The sequence below is a fragment of the Lutra lutra genome, chromosome 1, assembly GCF_902655055.1.
Source record: "Lutra lutra chromosome 1, mLutLut1.2, whole genome shotgun sequence".
In the NCBI taxonomy this organism is placed as follows: domain Eukaryota; kingdom Metazoa; phylum Chordata; class Mammalia; order Carnivora; family Mustelidae; genus Lutra; species Lutra lutra.
In genome coordinates, this window is record NC_062278.1 from 198,285,898 (window position 1) to 198,300,486 (window position 14,589).

The 14,589-nt window shown below is 40.7% G+C and overlaps 1 protein-coding gene across 9 annotated transcripts in view; it reads left to right on the plus strand.

The window, feature by feature from the left end:
- ARHGEF3 (Rho guanine nucleotide exchange factor 3) overlaps positions 1-14,240 on the plus strand; it is a 320,183-nt gene extending 305,943 nt beyond the window's left edge. For all 9 annotated transcript variants that reach the window (XM_047691555.1, XM_047691585.1, XM_047691574.1 and 6 more), the window contains 3 exons: positions 5,843-6,013; positions 10,080-10,266; positions 12,046-14,240. In XM_047691555.1, coding sequence (XP_047547511.1) covers positions 5,843-6,013; positions 10,080-10,266; positions 12,046-12,398 — 711 coding nt within the window. In that variant the 3' untranslated portion in view covers positions 12,399-14,240. The remainder of the gene's footprint in view (positions 1-5,842; positions 6,014-10,079; positions 10,267-12,045) is intronic.
- Positions 14,241-14,589: the final 349 nt, after the last annotated feature.

A 14,589-nucleotide genomic window follows, 5' to 3' on the forward strand; every position in this document is an offset into this window, starting at 1 on the left:
TTAACAGTGTTTTGGAGAGTTGATAGAAATTTCCCTAAAAGAAAACATTTTTAAATAGAAATTCAGATATTTAGATATTCCAGAGGTCTGGTTGTTTAACATTTTAAATTCTAAGGATTGTTTCAGCCAACAAATGATCTGGCAGACCATCTCTTCCCTCTGCTTGCCACTGTTCCCTAACTCCTTAAAAAAAAAAAAAAAATCACTGGAATCAATGAGAAGAACAGTCCTGCTGTTCCTGCCGTGCTGGCTGCTATTCTCGGTTTGTGTCACAAGCCCACGGATAGACAACATTACCGCACAAGGAACCAGACAGAGCTTCCAGATTCCACTTTGAGGATGATGATTATGGCATGTGTGGGCTTACCCCCTGCTCTGTTATCAGATATTTGTCATCGTCTTGCTTTACTGGTCCTTTCCTTTCAGTTTGAACCCTGATGCAACAATAAATTGAAATTGAACTTAAATGCACAACCACCATGACTGTTTGCTACTGCCAATCTGCTACGTACACCTTTATTCCTCCCTGCGATTCTGCACAATAAAGTCCTCTCAAGAACCAATGCGGGGGGCACCTGGGTGGTTCAGTCAATAGAACATCTGAGTCTTGGTTTTGGCTCAGACCACAATCTCATGGGTCTTGGGATCAAGCCCTGGTCAGGCTCTGTGCTCAGCGGGGAATCTGCTCGAGATTCTCTCCCTTGCCCTTCCCCGCACTTGCACACACTTGCACACACACACACACACACACACACACACACACTCTATCTCAAATACATAAATCTTAAAAAAAAAAAAGTACAGAGAGTAGATGCTTATAGTGTAGAGGTAGATGTAACAACAAAACAATATTTTTAATAAATGAAAGCAGACCCAGAAGTGCTATTACAATGTCCACAAAGAATGTGGAATAACGCTGATTGTTCCTATTGTTCAGTCTCTCTATTTTTTCAAACACTAAAGAAAGAAGTAGCATCAGACAGTAGTCATAGCTGCCTAAAGAACCACTGTGGGGTTTGAGTTTATTAATCTTCATGTGATATGCCAGCTGTTTGGTCCCTGAGCTAAATTAGGAAGGGAACACATATTTATGCCTATAGTACATCATTTTTCTGGTCTCCTGGATACTTGCAGGAAACTCAGAAAATTGTCTCAAGACCCAGTTAATTCCAGGTAAACAGTAAACTCTAAGAAGAGACACAGCAATTAATGCTAAGACCTCTAAAAGCAAGGAAAAAGTATATATTCCACTATATATTAAAAATGTAGTAAGGTAAAAGATTAAGGTAGACATAAAAGAATTTGTCAGACACTTCCCATATATTTTAAAGCTTCTCGAGGGCAGGGACCTGTCTCATTTCTTTCAGTGACATCATCTAGTTTGACACTGAACAGACGCTCAATAAGCATTGATTGAATTAACTTGAAGGATGAGTCATAGCATTAATATGTTTTGTGAAGTTTCTTTCTTTTTTTTGTTTTTTTTTTTTTTTGAAAGTAGCAAATAATTAGGCTTGTCTAAAAACCAAGGGGGGGGAAACGAAGAGAAAGTTTGTGTATCAAAGTGTTCTATTTATTATTTGTTTTATGTTAGTAAAACTTGGATTAATTTCATAGGACTTACATTTAATGTCACATTGACATTAAAGGCCAAAAAGATTATTTTATGGGACAAAAAGCCTGTGTTTTTTTAAAAAGATGTATTTATTATCCAAGTAGTGCTACAACCCAAATTTGGGAAATAGAGAAAAGAATAAATGAGCTTTGAAACTCATAATAGTTACAAAAGTATATAGATTATGCATCTGTTCATAGGGAGCAGTCACCAGACTTTGGCACAGAGCTGTAAGATCTTCTGTCAGACTTACGTGGAAATGCCAGAGTTCTAACTGGGTAGAAGTTTTTATCCAGTTGGCTTGGGGCAGAAGGTATCATTTCACTAGAATGTGAAAAATAATCACTTAATCTTAGAATTCATTGCTAGTTTAACACATTACAAGATCTGGTAAGTTCTCACTGAGTAAAGGCTTCTTTTAAAACTTTGCTTTTCAGAGATTGGTTTGTTTTTCCGTTAAGTAAATGTAACCAAGAAGAGGCCTTTCTTACCCTTACTCATCTGTTAAGTTCCTTCCTGCCAATACCACCACGAGTCCCGAGCTGCAAGGGTGGTTCCATATTCACAAATCAATCAAGGTGATGCACCACATTAATAAAAAGGATAAGAACCATATGATCATTTCAATAGATACAGAGAAAGCATTTAACAAAGTACAATATCCATTCATGATAAAACCCTCAACAAAGTAGGTTTAGAGGGAGCATTCCTCAAAATCATAAAGGCCATATATGAAAAAGACACAGTGAATGTTATTCTCAGTGGGGAGAAACAAGAGTGTTTCCTCTATTGTCAGGAATAAGACAGGGATGTCCGTTGTTAATTAACAGAGTACTGGAAGTCCTAGCCATAGCAGTCAGACAACAAAAGAAATAAAAGTCTTTCAGATCAACAAGGAAGAACTCAAACTTTCACTATTTGCAGATGACATAATACTCTACATAGAAACCCCAAAAGACTCCACTGAAAATTGCTAGAACTGATAAGTGAATTCAGTAAATTCTTAGGGTACACAATCAACTTATAGAAATTGGTTGCATTTCTATACACCAACAATGAGGCAGCAGAAAGAGAAATTAACCCATCAATTCCATTTACAATTGCACCAAAAACAATGAGATACCTAGGAAGAAATCTAACCAAAGAGGCAAAAGACCCATATTCTGAAAATTATGAAACACTGAAGAAAAAAATTGAAGATGACACAAAGAAATGGATTGGAAGAATAAATATTATTAAAATGTCCATACTACCAAAGCAGTCTATACATTTAATGCAATCCTATCAAAATCCCAACAGCATTTTCCACAGAGCTAGAAGAAATAATCCCAAAACTTGTATGCAACCACAGAAGACCCCCAAGTAGCCAAAGCAAACTTGAAAAAGAAAAGCAAAGCTGGAGGCATCACAGTCCAGACCTCACGTTATACTACGAAGCTGTAGGGATCAAGACTACAGAAATGAACCCACAACTCTGTGGTCAATAAACCTTCAACAAAGCAGGACAGAATGTCCAATGGAAAAAAGACAGTCTCTTCAACAAATGGTGTTGGGGAAACTGGACAGCAACATACCAAAGAATAAAACTTTCTTACACAATACACAAAAATAAATTGAAAATGGATGAAAGACCTAAATGTGAGATAGGAAATCATCAAAATCCTTGAGGAGAACACAGGCAGTCACCTCTTTGACAATGGCTGTAGCAACTTCTTTCTAGGTATATCTTCTGAGGCCAGGGAAACAGAAGCAAAAAATAATTATTGGGACTTCATCAAAATAAAGAGCTTCTGTACAGTTAGGGAAGCAATCAACAAAACTGAAAGGCAACCTACAGAATGGGAGAAGATAGTTGCAAATTGCATATCTGAAAAAGGGTTATTATCAAAAATAAATGAAGAACTTATAAAATTCAATGTCCAGAAAATGAATAATCCAATTTAAAAATGGGCAGAAGACATGAATAGACATTTTTCCAAAGAGGACATACAGATGGCCAACAGACACATGAAAAGATGCTCAGCATCACTGATCATCAGGGAAATACAAATCAAAACAACAATGAGATTCCATCCTACTCCTGTCAGAATGCCTAAAATCAACAACACAAGAAACAGTAGGTGTTGGCGAGGATGCCGAAAAAGAGGAACCCTCTTGCACTGGTGGTGGGAATGCAAACTGGCGCAGCCACTGTGGAAAACAGTATGGAGGTTCCTCAAAAAATTAAAAATAGAACTACCCTATGATCCAACAATTATGCTACTGGGTGTTTATCAAAAGAATACAAAAATGCTAATTCGAAAGGATACATGCACCCCAGTGTTTACAGGAGCAATATCTACAATAGCCAAATTATGGAAACAGCCCAAATCTCCTTCAACTGATGAATGGATGAAGAACATGTGTGTGTAATGGAATATTACTCAGCCATAAAGAATGAAATTTTGCCATTCACAAGGACATGGATGGAGCTAGAGAGTATTATGCTAGGTAAACCAGTCAGAGAAAGATAAATACCATATGATTTCATTCGTATGTGAAATCTAAGAAACAAAACAAACAAGAAAAGGGGGGGAAAGAGGGAGGATGAGAGAGAGATAGGCAAACAGAGAAATAGACTCTATACTCTAAGAACAAACTGATGGTTACCAGAGGGGAGGTGGGGGGAGGAGTGAACTAGGGGATGGGGATTAAGGAGGGCACCTGTTGTGATGAGCCCTGAGAGTTGTATGGAAGTATTGAATCATTTGTATACCTGAAACTCTTATACTCTATGTTCACTAACTGGAATTTAAGTAAAAACTAAAAAAATAATGCTACCATGGGGCGCCTGGGTGGCTCAGTGGGTGAAGCCTCTGCCTTCAGCTCAGGTCATGATCTCAGGGTCCTGGGATCGAGTCCCACATCAGCTCTCTGCTCGGCAGGGAGCCTGCTTCCTCCTTTCTCTCTCTCTCTCTGCTTGGCTCTCTGCCTACTTGTGATCTCTCTATCAAATAAATAAAATCTTTAAAAAACAAGAATAATGCTACCACAAGAAAGATGGGAAGAAAGGAAAAGCTGGTCTTTTCACTCTTGGAGGACAGGGGACCCTGCTGATGAGGTCATTTTACCTTTGGTTGGTGTCCTTGAGTTTTTACTCAACTAATTTCTTGTTCCTTTGTTTTTTAGTATGTTACATCATTTAGACATATCATCTATGTGATAGAATAACACATCAGAATAAACGCCCACTGATTGTGTCTGAGTGCTGTGCTCTTATCGCGTTGTTTTGTTTCATTTTGCAGTAACAACACTATATCCACCCCTGGTCTGAAATCCCTCTACCCCTACTGTTTCCACATGTGCTACAGGCATGGGTGTGAGTGTATGTATGTAGATAAATAGTTCCCATCATTACAGCTAGTGTCTTTTCTTTCCATTTCTAGTTCTCCGTCTTTTTAAAATCATTTATGTTTTATCACTAAAAAGCTACCCAAACCATTTCTTTTTTTTTTTTTAAGATTTTATTTATTTGACAGAGAGAGAGATCACAAGCAGAGAGAGAGAGAGAGAGGAGGAAACAGGCTCCCTGCCTAGCAGAGAGCCTGATGTGGGACTTGATCCCAGAACCCTGAGATCAGGACCTGAGCCGAAGGCAGAGGCTCAACCCACTGAGCCACCCAGGCAGCCCCCCAAACCATTTCTTTACACCCAATTTGCACATCTTGTTTGTAGGTTAGAGTGAGTACCTATAGAGAAACCTTGAAACTGAGTTCAAACCCACAAAGATGATCCCTTCTGGGGACTACTGCATTCTGCTTTGTGTTCTCTCCTTGGCTATGGTTTTTATATGCCTGTATCTTCCACACTGTAAGCATGTTTGAAGAAATGTGCAACATAGAACTCAGTAGTTAGGAGTCCTGCACATCAGAAGCTATACCTTCTATCTCTTCCTCTTGGATAAAATCATGCATCAACATCAGTTTTCTATATAATACAAATACCTGCATGTGTATGCACATATATGTGTGTGTGTGTATCTGTATGTACATGTATAGATGGATAGATGGACACAATATATTCAAAGCACGTGTTTATTTTTGCCTTTTCCCAAAGCAGCAGGTTAGATAACGGAATCTGAGAGTTAGATGCGGGTCTGTCTGGGTGACCTTCTCAGCTGAGCCCCTGGGACTTATTGGTGTAGACGGTTTGCTTACTTTCCCCATACTTTCTTCTTTGTTTCCATAGATAAACATCATTCAGGGAATCGTGGCAGAAATCAACACCAAGACTGGGGAATCTGAGTGCCGCTATTATAAAGAGCGGCTTCTTTACTTGGAAGAAGGCCAGAAAGACTCTCTAATCGACAACTCAAGAGTGCTGTGTTGTCATGGAGAACTGAAGAACAATCGAGGGGTGGTGAGTGGCTACTCTCCTTCAGGGGTCTGGTCCTCTGTCTCCCCCCGCCCCTGTGCTTAATCCATTTAATGCCCAGCCTCCTGTTACTCTGCCTTCCCTACCCAAGGTCACATTCTTCAGACAAAAATTGCTTTCCAGTGTCTTTTGTATCTTAGGATCCCATATGTATATGGAGATATATAATTATATACATTGTGTGTGTGTGTATATATTTATATATTATAATTTATGTATAAATAACATGTGTTTCTAGCTTATAATTAATATATATTTATATATATTACACAAAATATATATTATATATATTTTATAATTTCACAACCAGTATATATTCAGGAAGAATATATTTATTCTTTATTCTATATATTTAGAATATATATATTCAGGGACCAACAGAGGGTTGCCAATTGTATTTTGTTTGAGCATGACCTTCAATAACAAATAAAAAACAATTAACAACATCTCCTCCGGCTTTGATATCAGAAAACAAGGGATGATTTTAACAAGATGTTAAAAGTATATAATCTCAGAAAAACAGCTCTTAAGTTGAAACTCTTAGCTTTATGAGAAATTCTTTGCTTTTTTTTTAATGGATTGGTACCCATCCACAGACTGCCATTTTAAAAGCAGCTTTTGTTTTAAAACTAGCTATATAACTAACTCTGCCCAACTTTCTGGCTTTTATTCCTGAGTAGATTTTGAACTTGTTCCTCCTCTTCTATCATAGCAACTTGGATGGATCTCCCTGGGACACTTACTACAGTGGGCTGTAATTATCCACCATATGTCTGTCAATATCTTCCATTATGTATGATCTTTTAGGATAGAGACCACGTCTTATTAATCCCCAGCACCTATTATGGGGACCTGGCATGTACTAAGCACTCAGTAATGTTAGGTCAATGAGTGAGTGAATGAATGAGTAAATGTTTATAAAAAGAAAGGATGGATTTGAAATTTCATGAGAGCTCAAAATTCATTTAATTCACAAGGTTCTTTTTATGTGTAGCCAGTAGAAATTAATACTAATATGTCTATGATATTTTATAATTTAAACATATTATACATAGAAATGTATATTTATATAACGTATAGATTTTATTATATATAACAAATATTTAAATTCAATGTTGGGAAAGCCATTGAAAAAGAGAATCTCTTCTTTTATCATATTTCGTCTTCAGTATCTAGTCAACTCTTAGAATGAAAGCCAAAACTAGATTGAATAGTTCTTGATAAAGCTTTGCTGATTTAAGGGACAACCTTTTGACCTGGACTTTGGAGTGGCATTTGTGAGCAGGCTTGGAAATGTTATTTGAAATCACTGAGTGTCTGTCATAGTGCCCATTATGAGAGCTGCTGGGGATCCAACTAGCCGGTAGTCCAGCAGAGATACTGAGACTGGTCATGACCACTACTTGAAGAAGTGTTTCTGTTTGACTACAGAATTATTGGTTGCTAGAAAGCAGCATTCTGCTTCTTGCTGATTTTCAGAAAACTCTAGTGGACTTCTAACGTCTGATACTCTGGCATCTAATGTCTGATACTCTGGCTTCTTGAACATTCTTTCTCAGAAGCCCTGTGGGAAATGGTTGGGAAGATACATCACTGGATGGGATGAGGCCTGTTCTCTTTCTGTCCCTCAGTCAAGGACTGAGACTCCCTAGTTAGATGTGCCTCAGGCATTAGAGATGAACTGTAGTTCATTTTTCAGCAGACAGATTTTTGAAAAACAAAGATAGCAGTTGGGATAGGAGGTATGTTTTATTGTTTTTCTCAGTAGAATGATGGAAGTCTTTATGAGCAGTCCTGTGTCAGAAGAAAAGCTCGTTAGTTTGATGGCTAAAAGGAGCTGAGACTAAGAAGGGAAATCTCAGTTAACATTCATAAATAAGGGATGTTTTTTTTTTCTTATTAATTTTTTATTTTTTCAGCATAACAGTATTCATTATTTTTGCACCACACCCAGTGCTCCATGCAATCCGTGCCCTCTACAATACCCACCACCTGGTGCCCCCAACCTCCCACCCCCCACCCCTTCGAAATTCTCAGATCATTTTTCAGAGTCCATAGTCTCTCATGGTTCACCTCCCCTTCCAATTTCCCTCAACTCCCTTCTCCTCTCCATCTCCCCTTGTCCTCCATGCTAATAAGGGATGTTTTTAAAAGGTTTCCTAGACAATCTGAGTTCAAATTACCTACCTCGGCTAGAGGGTTGATTACAGTAGAAACAATATTTTAAAAACCTAATGTTTGGGGCGCCTGGGTGGCTCAGTGGGTTGGGCTGCTGCCTTTGGCTCAGGTCATGATCTCGGAGTCCTGGGATCGAGCCCCGCATCGGGCTCTCTGCTCAGCAGGGAGTCTGCTTCCTCCTCTCTCTGCCTGCCTCTCTACCTGCTTGTGATCTCTCTGTCAAATAAATAAATAAAATCTTAAAAAAAAAACCTAATGTTTAATATATACAACAATATCCAATTCCTCCCCTACCCATCCCCCAAAAAAGGCTTAACATTCTTTCTATATCCCCCTCCAAAAAAAAAAAAAAAAAAAGCCCTTAACTTGGTTATTTTTTGCTTTACTCTGTTTAAATGCACTTTTGATAAACTCTCACTCCTCAATCTCCTCCCATGCAGTAGAAAATTATCAGTTTTATTTCCACCATCCAACATTTGCTTGAGCTTTAATTTCTATAGATGTGTCTATACACATGTTATTTCTATATGTCTATACATATGTCTATACACATGTTATTTCTATACATGTGTCTGTGTCTGTGTATGTCAGAGTGGGTGTCGGGGGGGGGGGGGGGTCCACCAGTTTCTTTTCTCCCGAATGTAAAATTGTCTGATAATGCTGAATGTGCTTCCCCTGCCCCAAATCAAGATTCTGATGTGAGTTTCCACTGGGTTGAGACCCCTGGGTTCACATTCCCAAATATCTCCACCAGAAAACCAGAACCAGTTGCAAAAGTTGTAGAACTTTTCATTTCCGTCTGTCCGCATTTCCAAACTGTGAGAAGAGTCTAGCACTAGGAACGGAATGGGGCCAATTTACCCGGGCTCCACCCAGCGAAATTGCTTTCATGATGTGGTTTGAGACAAGCCTTTATTTTGGAGATTTCTTTTCGCCCACAACACACACATCAGTCATCAGCCTTTTAAGCACAACCTCTTCAGAGATCTGAGGTTCCGAGGAACATAACCGAGAAGGACCAGTTCTTTGATCATCTTTCTTTGTGGCTCTGACAGCACACTCTGGTTCCCTCGGGAATGGGCAATGTTCAGAGTTGGAGTGCCTGGATGGAGCTGATACTCAGTTCTGTGGCTTAAGGAACAAGTGTTTTTATGGGTTTGGGAAACAAAGATTAATATTAGGCTTTGAAATACCATCCGTATCCTTTAAAAAAAAAAAAGATTTTATTTATTTATTTTTTTGACAGAGATCACAAGTAGGCAGAGAGGCAGGCATGGAGGGGGACAGGCTCCCCGCTGAGCAGAGAGCCCGATGCGGGGCTCAATCCCAGGACCCTGAGATCATGAGCTGAGCCGAAGGCAGAGGCTTTAGCCCACTGAGCCACCCAGGCACCCCTCCATTTGTATCCTTCATAGACTATAGTTCATTATGATCTCTTAGGGTTATATTGGGTGCTATAAGCCAAAACCCCGGGTGGAGGTACTCACTTCTTTTTCCTTCACTGTTCCCTTTATTCTGTCCCCCCTTCTCACTTTTTTTTTTCTTGCGGAGGCTGGAGGCTCTGTGCGTCTGCACAGGCTGTGAATATGCACTATGCATGGTGTCCCTGCAGCCGGCAGTCCCAGCCACAGATGTCTGTAGGCAGAAAGGCCTTCTCTGTGGGGGCCGCAGGGAGGCGCTCCTCCAGGAAAGGTACTAGATGCATCTGGAAATACCTCCAAGATGCCCGACTTCTGTTCTGGAGCTAGACCCGAGCCTGAAAGTTGATAATACAATGTGAAGCTGGTACCCGGGCTCTTCTTACCCACAGAAGTCCCCTAATCCACTCAATAGACTGTTGCTTAGGGAAATCCTGTGGATTCTTTTCTTCTAGAAACTGCACGTTTTCCTGTTCCAAGAAGTGCTTGTGATCACTCGAGCTGTCACCCACAATGAACAGCTCTGCTACCAGTTGTACCGGCAGCCTATCCCTGTAAAGGACCTTCTCCTGGAAGACCTGCAGGATGGAGAAGTGAGGCTGGGCGGCTCCCTGCGTGGGGCGTTTAGCAACAACGAGAGAAGTACGGATGGCTGTCAGCTTTGACCTGTTGAATGTCTTTGGTTGTGGTGCTTCAGAGGGCGTGTCTGGCTGGTGGAGAGAGAAGTAGCTGTGGCCTTGGAGTCGCACTACATTCCAGTGCTGTCTCATTACTCACTGCTTGTGTAACCTTGTGCTGCTTCTGCAAGCCTCAGTTTGCCATCTGTAAAATGGGCATGTATTCGTACCTACTTTATAAGGTTGTTAAAGGATTAAAATGCTGCAAGTGAACCCGTCTGCACATAACAGGTGCTCCTTGCATTCCCTCACCCTGTCTCCTTCCACGGGATGCAAGCTTGCTTAATACCAGACAGCCCCTGTGTCAATACCAGTTGCTTACTGGTGGCTCTTGTTGAGCCAGGAGAATCGTCCCTAAAAAAGATTAAGAATGGTCACCTGGGTTGATGATTCATGTGTAATTACTCTAATGGGTTTCTCTAACTTGAGACTTAAACAAATTAACCAAGAGAAGCTACAATGGCAGTGTTTTCTGAGTATCTTGCATGTGTCATTCCAGGCACTAGTATACACTAGTTAAACTGAACAGTCAAATTCCTTGCCCCTATGGAGCTTACACTGTGATAGAGGAGATAAAGGATGAATAAATATTCAGGTAGCGTTAAGAGAACTAAAACCCTGTATGGGGCAGGTAGGGATAACAGTTGGGGGTTTGCTTTAGAGGAAATGATCCGAAAAGTCTTCCTTGAGAAAGTGACATTTGAGCCTCTTGGGTTAACAGGGGCATTGTATTGTCAATGTAATTAGCATGTATTGCCCCTGACCTGCTCATCAGTCCCTCCGCCCTGGTGGTGGTGGTGGCAACTTCTATTCCCTGAGTACGGGCTATGTGTCAGGTGGTGTAGAAGCATATGCATTACCACTAACTTTAGCCCTCATAATAATCTTATAAGATAGGTCCTCTTCGTTTCTCCCCTTTTACAAGTAAGGACACTGAAGACACACAGAAGTTAAGGCACTTACCCAGGAGCAAAAAGTGAAACCTGAGTTTATCCAAAGTGGTGGTTCCCAAACCGTTGGCTCCAGGGATAGTGCAAGGGGACTGATGAACACATGCGCTTCTGTGAGCCAAGCGTTGCAAGTGGCTCACAGAGCCTGTTCTGTGTCAGTTAAACTAAACAAAATGTCTCCCGAATGGTGTGCTACCATGTTTTTAAATACACGTACCTCTTGTGGAGATAATGAAAAATTTTTTTTAAATTTTTATTTGTGTTGCTTGAGAATATATTTTTATTTTAAAGTGAAGCTGAATTTATAACGGCTCTGAGTCTTTGCATATCTTCTCAGTCCTTTAGGTACTGTATATACAAGTACTATTATCTCTTGGAGGGTCGGGGGCATGGTTTGCTATTACACAGATCTTCTCGAACTTGAGAAAGCTCTAACTTGGGGCCGTGGTTGAAAGTCCAGATTATCAGGCCCACCTTAGACCTATTGAATCTGAGTCACTTAACGGTAGGGTCCGGGCGTGTATGTTTTTAACCAGATCGTAGGAGACTTTAATACATGGGAGATTTTAATTTGCTGGCCTCAGGGCAACCGAGAGCTACTCTGATGTCAGATCCAGGTGCTTGATGGCTGCAGAGTAGAGCTGCACCATGTCCTGGACCAGTGGGACACATTTTGTAATTAATTAATGATGTCTGCCCTAGGTACATGGGTTTCGTGTCACTCTATAGGTTACCTCTGGCCTAGGAGAAATACCTGTCCGTTGACCTTTTTTATATGTATTTTTCATTTCTAGTTAAAAACTTCTTCAGAGTAAGTTTCAAAAACGGTTCCCAAAGTCAGACCCACTCACTACAAGCCAACGACACCTTCAACAAGCAGCAGTGGCTCAACTGCATTCGTCAGGCCAAAGAAACCGTTCTGTGCGCTGCCGGGCAGGCTGGGGCGCTGGACTCCGAGGGACCGTTCCTAAACCCCGCCCCTGGGAGCCAGGAGCCCCAGGGAGACACAAAACTTGAGCAGATGGACCAATCGGACAGTGAGTCAGACTGTAGTATGGACACGAGCGAGGTCAGCCTCGACTGTGAGCGCATGGAACAGACGGACTCCTCCGGTGGGAACAGCAGGCACATCGAAAGCAACGTCTGACAGAGGCACGTGTTCTTCCTGGAAGCAGCCCTGTGTCTTACCTGTACAGTATTTGCATTCCACACACGGAACGGTTTGGAGAAGCACTTTTTAATACTTTGGTGACCGTGTTGCCCCTCGTCTCTTGTATCTGTATCTTTGTCCCTAGTACTGTAACTGCCAGTCTGTCTGTAAGCTGGGGTCTGTGGCAGCTCTTACCCTGTGTTGCATTTCACAAGTGTCTGGATGGATGGAGAGGTACTTGAACAAGTTACTTTTACTTGTCCTGCTGGATTTTAAAAAATAGAAAAGAATCTCTAAACTGCTGTTTTGTGTAGATTGCTTAAAAAAGAACCCTCCCGTGCTTCTCTAGTGCTTTCCTGCCTCTTTGACATGATAGCTGAAGGCATGGAATTTACGGGACCTGGCAAACAGGGCACGAGGAAGTCACTTGTGTATCGTGACGGTATGTACAGGAAAATGGGAAAAGATCAATCCTTGCAATGAGCTTGGTTCAATGTTATCCAACCAGAAAGCATGAAAACATCCCCTGGGGATGCTGGACACTTAATGGTGCAAAGGAAGAAGCACTGTGTTGACCTTGCAGTGTCACCTAGTGCAAATTTGATGCAATAATCTATTAGGACGTGCGGTAGTGTCTGACCTTAAAAGGACCAGCACGAAGACAGCCGCCAGCTCTGGATCTTGAACTGAAAGGCAGTTGCACCAGGGGGTGTCTCTCCTAGTTGCTGGCTTGCCTTAGAGAGCCATCTCTGGCCTAAGCCAGAGCAGAACTCAACAGGCCTGGGAAGGAACACCTGGCAGAATAATAAGGAGGCCCACCATCATTTTGTTTCATGTGCCAAGGCCTACTCCTATTTTGGAGCATTGAGGAAGAGACCGTAGGTGAGTCAGTGACTCTGTTTACAGAAACATGTGGAAGAAGAGTTTGGAAGAAGTGCTTCATCGTGACCTTTGGCAGGAAGCATTACGAGAAAACAAGGCCGGTGCCCTTCCGGGAAAGGCCAGAGCCTTGGGTTTTCCTGCTCTTCTTTTAGGTCACCGCTTTGCCACCTCCGGCTCTGTGCTGTGATCAGAGTCGTAATCACATTCTCCATCGGCCAATTTTAATTAGCTTGATGATTAATTAGGATCAGTTAGCCAAACTAGTAACCTCTTTGTCTAGCCTTGATTTACAGTGCAGGGTGGACGGCCGACCTTTAAAAAAAAGTTAACTGAATACACAGAAAAGCTCCCTGTGAGTGTAAATATTAAGGATGACCTGTGCAAAATTATTCCCACACCAGCACTAGTAGTCATGAGTCTAAATTATTGCCAAAAAGTTTTTTTTTAAATCTTCTGTGTCTTTCGAGTTTACAGAAAGCAGTCAATGCTATGTTATCATTTTATTATGTACATCTAACGTGTGCATTCAAAGAAGCTGTGTGACAAAATGTATCAATATAAAAACAAGGTAATATTACTTATTTTTCAAAAATGAAAAAATGTGGTCAATTTTACCCTGTAAAACATATTTCTGTATTTATAGATTTTAAACATGGTGAATTTTTTTCTATTATGAGTTTATTTAAAATTGCTTTGTTTCTCAAATTGTTATTGATTTAGCAAGTGAATGAACTGCTAGAAGGAAACATAAGCTGAGAACCGATGTCTGATGGAGGGGGAGAGACTGGATCATTGTCTACAGGAGCCATCGGCCACTTTGGCCAACGTGTTGAGACAAGAAGTCTGTCAAGTGCTGGCCTAGGGGAAGAAAGTGAATGTTTTGATGAAATGAATGTTTTTGTATAATGGCCTTAAACTTTTCTGGAAGCATTTCAAATAAATTACATTAAAATGTCATCCTCTCTGTGTACAGTATGTGCCCAAATGTCAAATCTCAGCTATCTTCCTGGAAAGTTCTTTCTAGAATTTTTGCTTGTTGTACCCAAATACGAACTCTAAAATAGGGTGCAGGTTGAAATAAATGCTTTGATTTGATCTATCACAACTTTTGCAGAACTCCTATTTCTAAGATCTATTTTTCAGACATTCTCTAGTACTACATTTATTCATGCTCAACCACTGTATCTTGAATCTGTACTGTGTGTAAAGGCATAATTGTGACAGGGAAAAAAGCATTGAATTTTACTGCTAGGATAGGTGACTGTTGAGAATCTTGAGGCCAAATAGGAGAAGTCAAATTCCACTT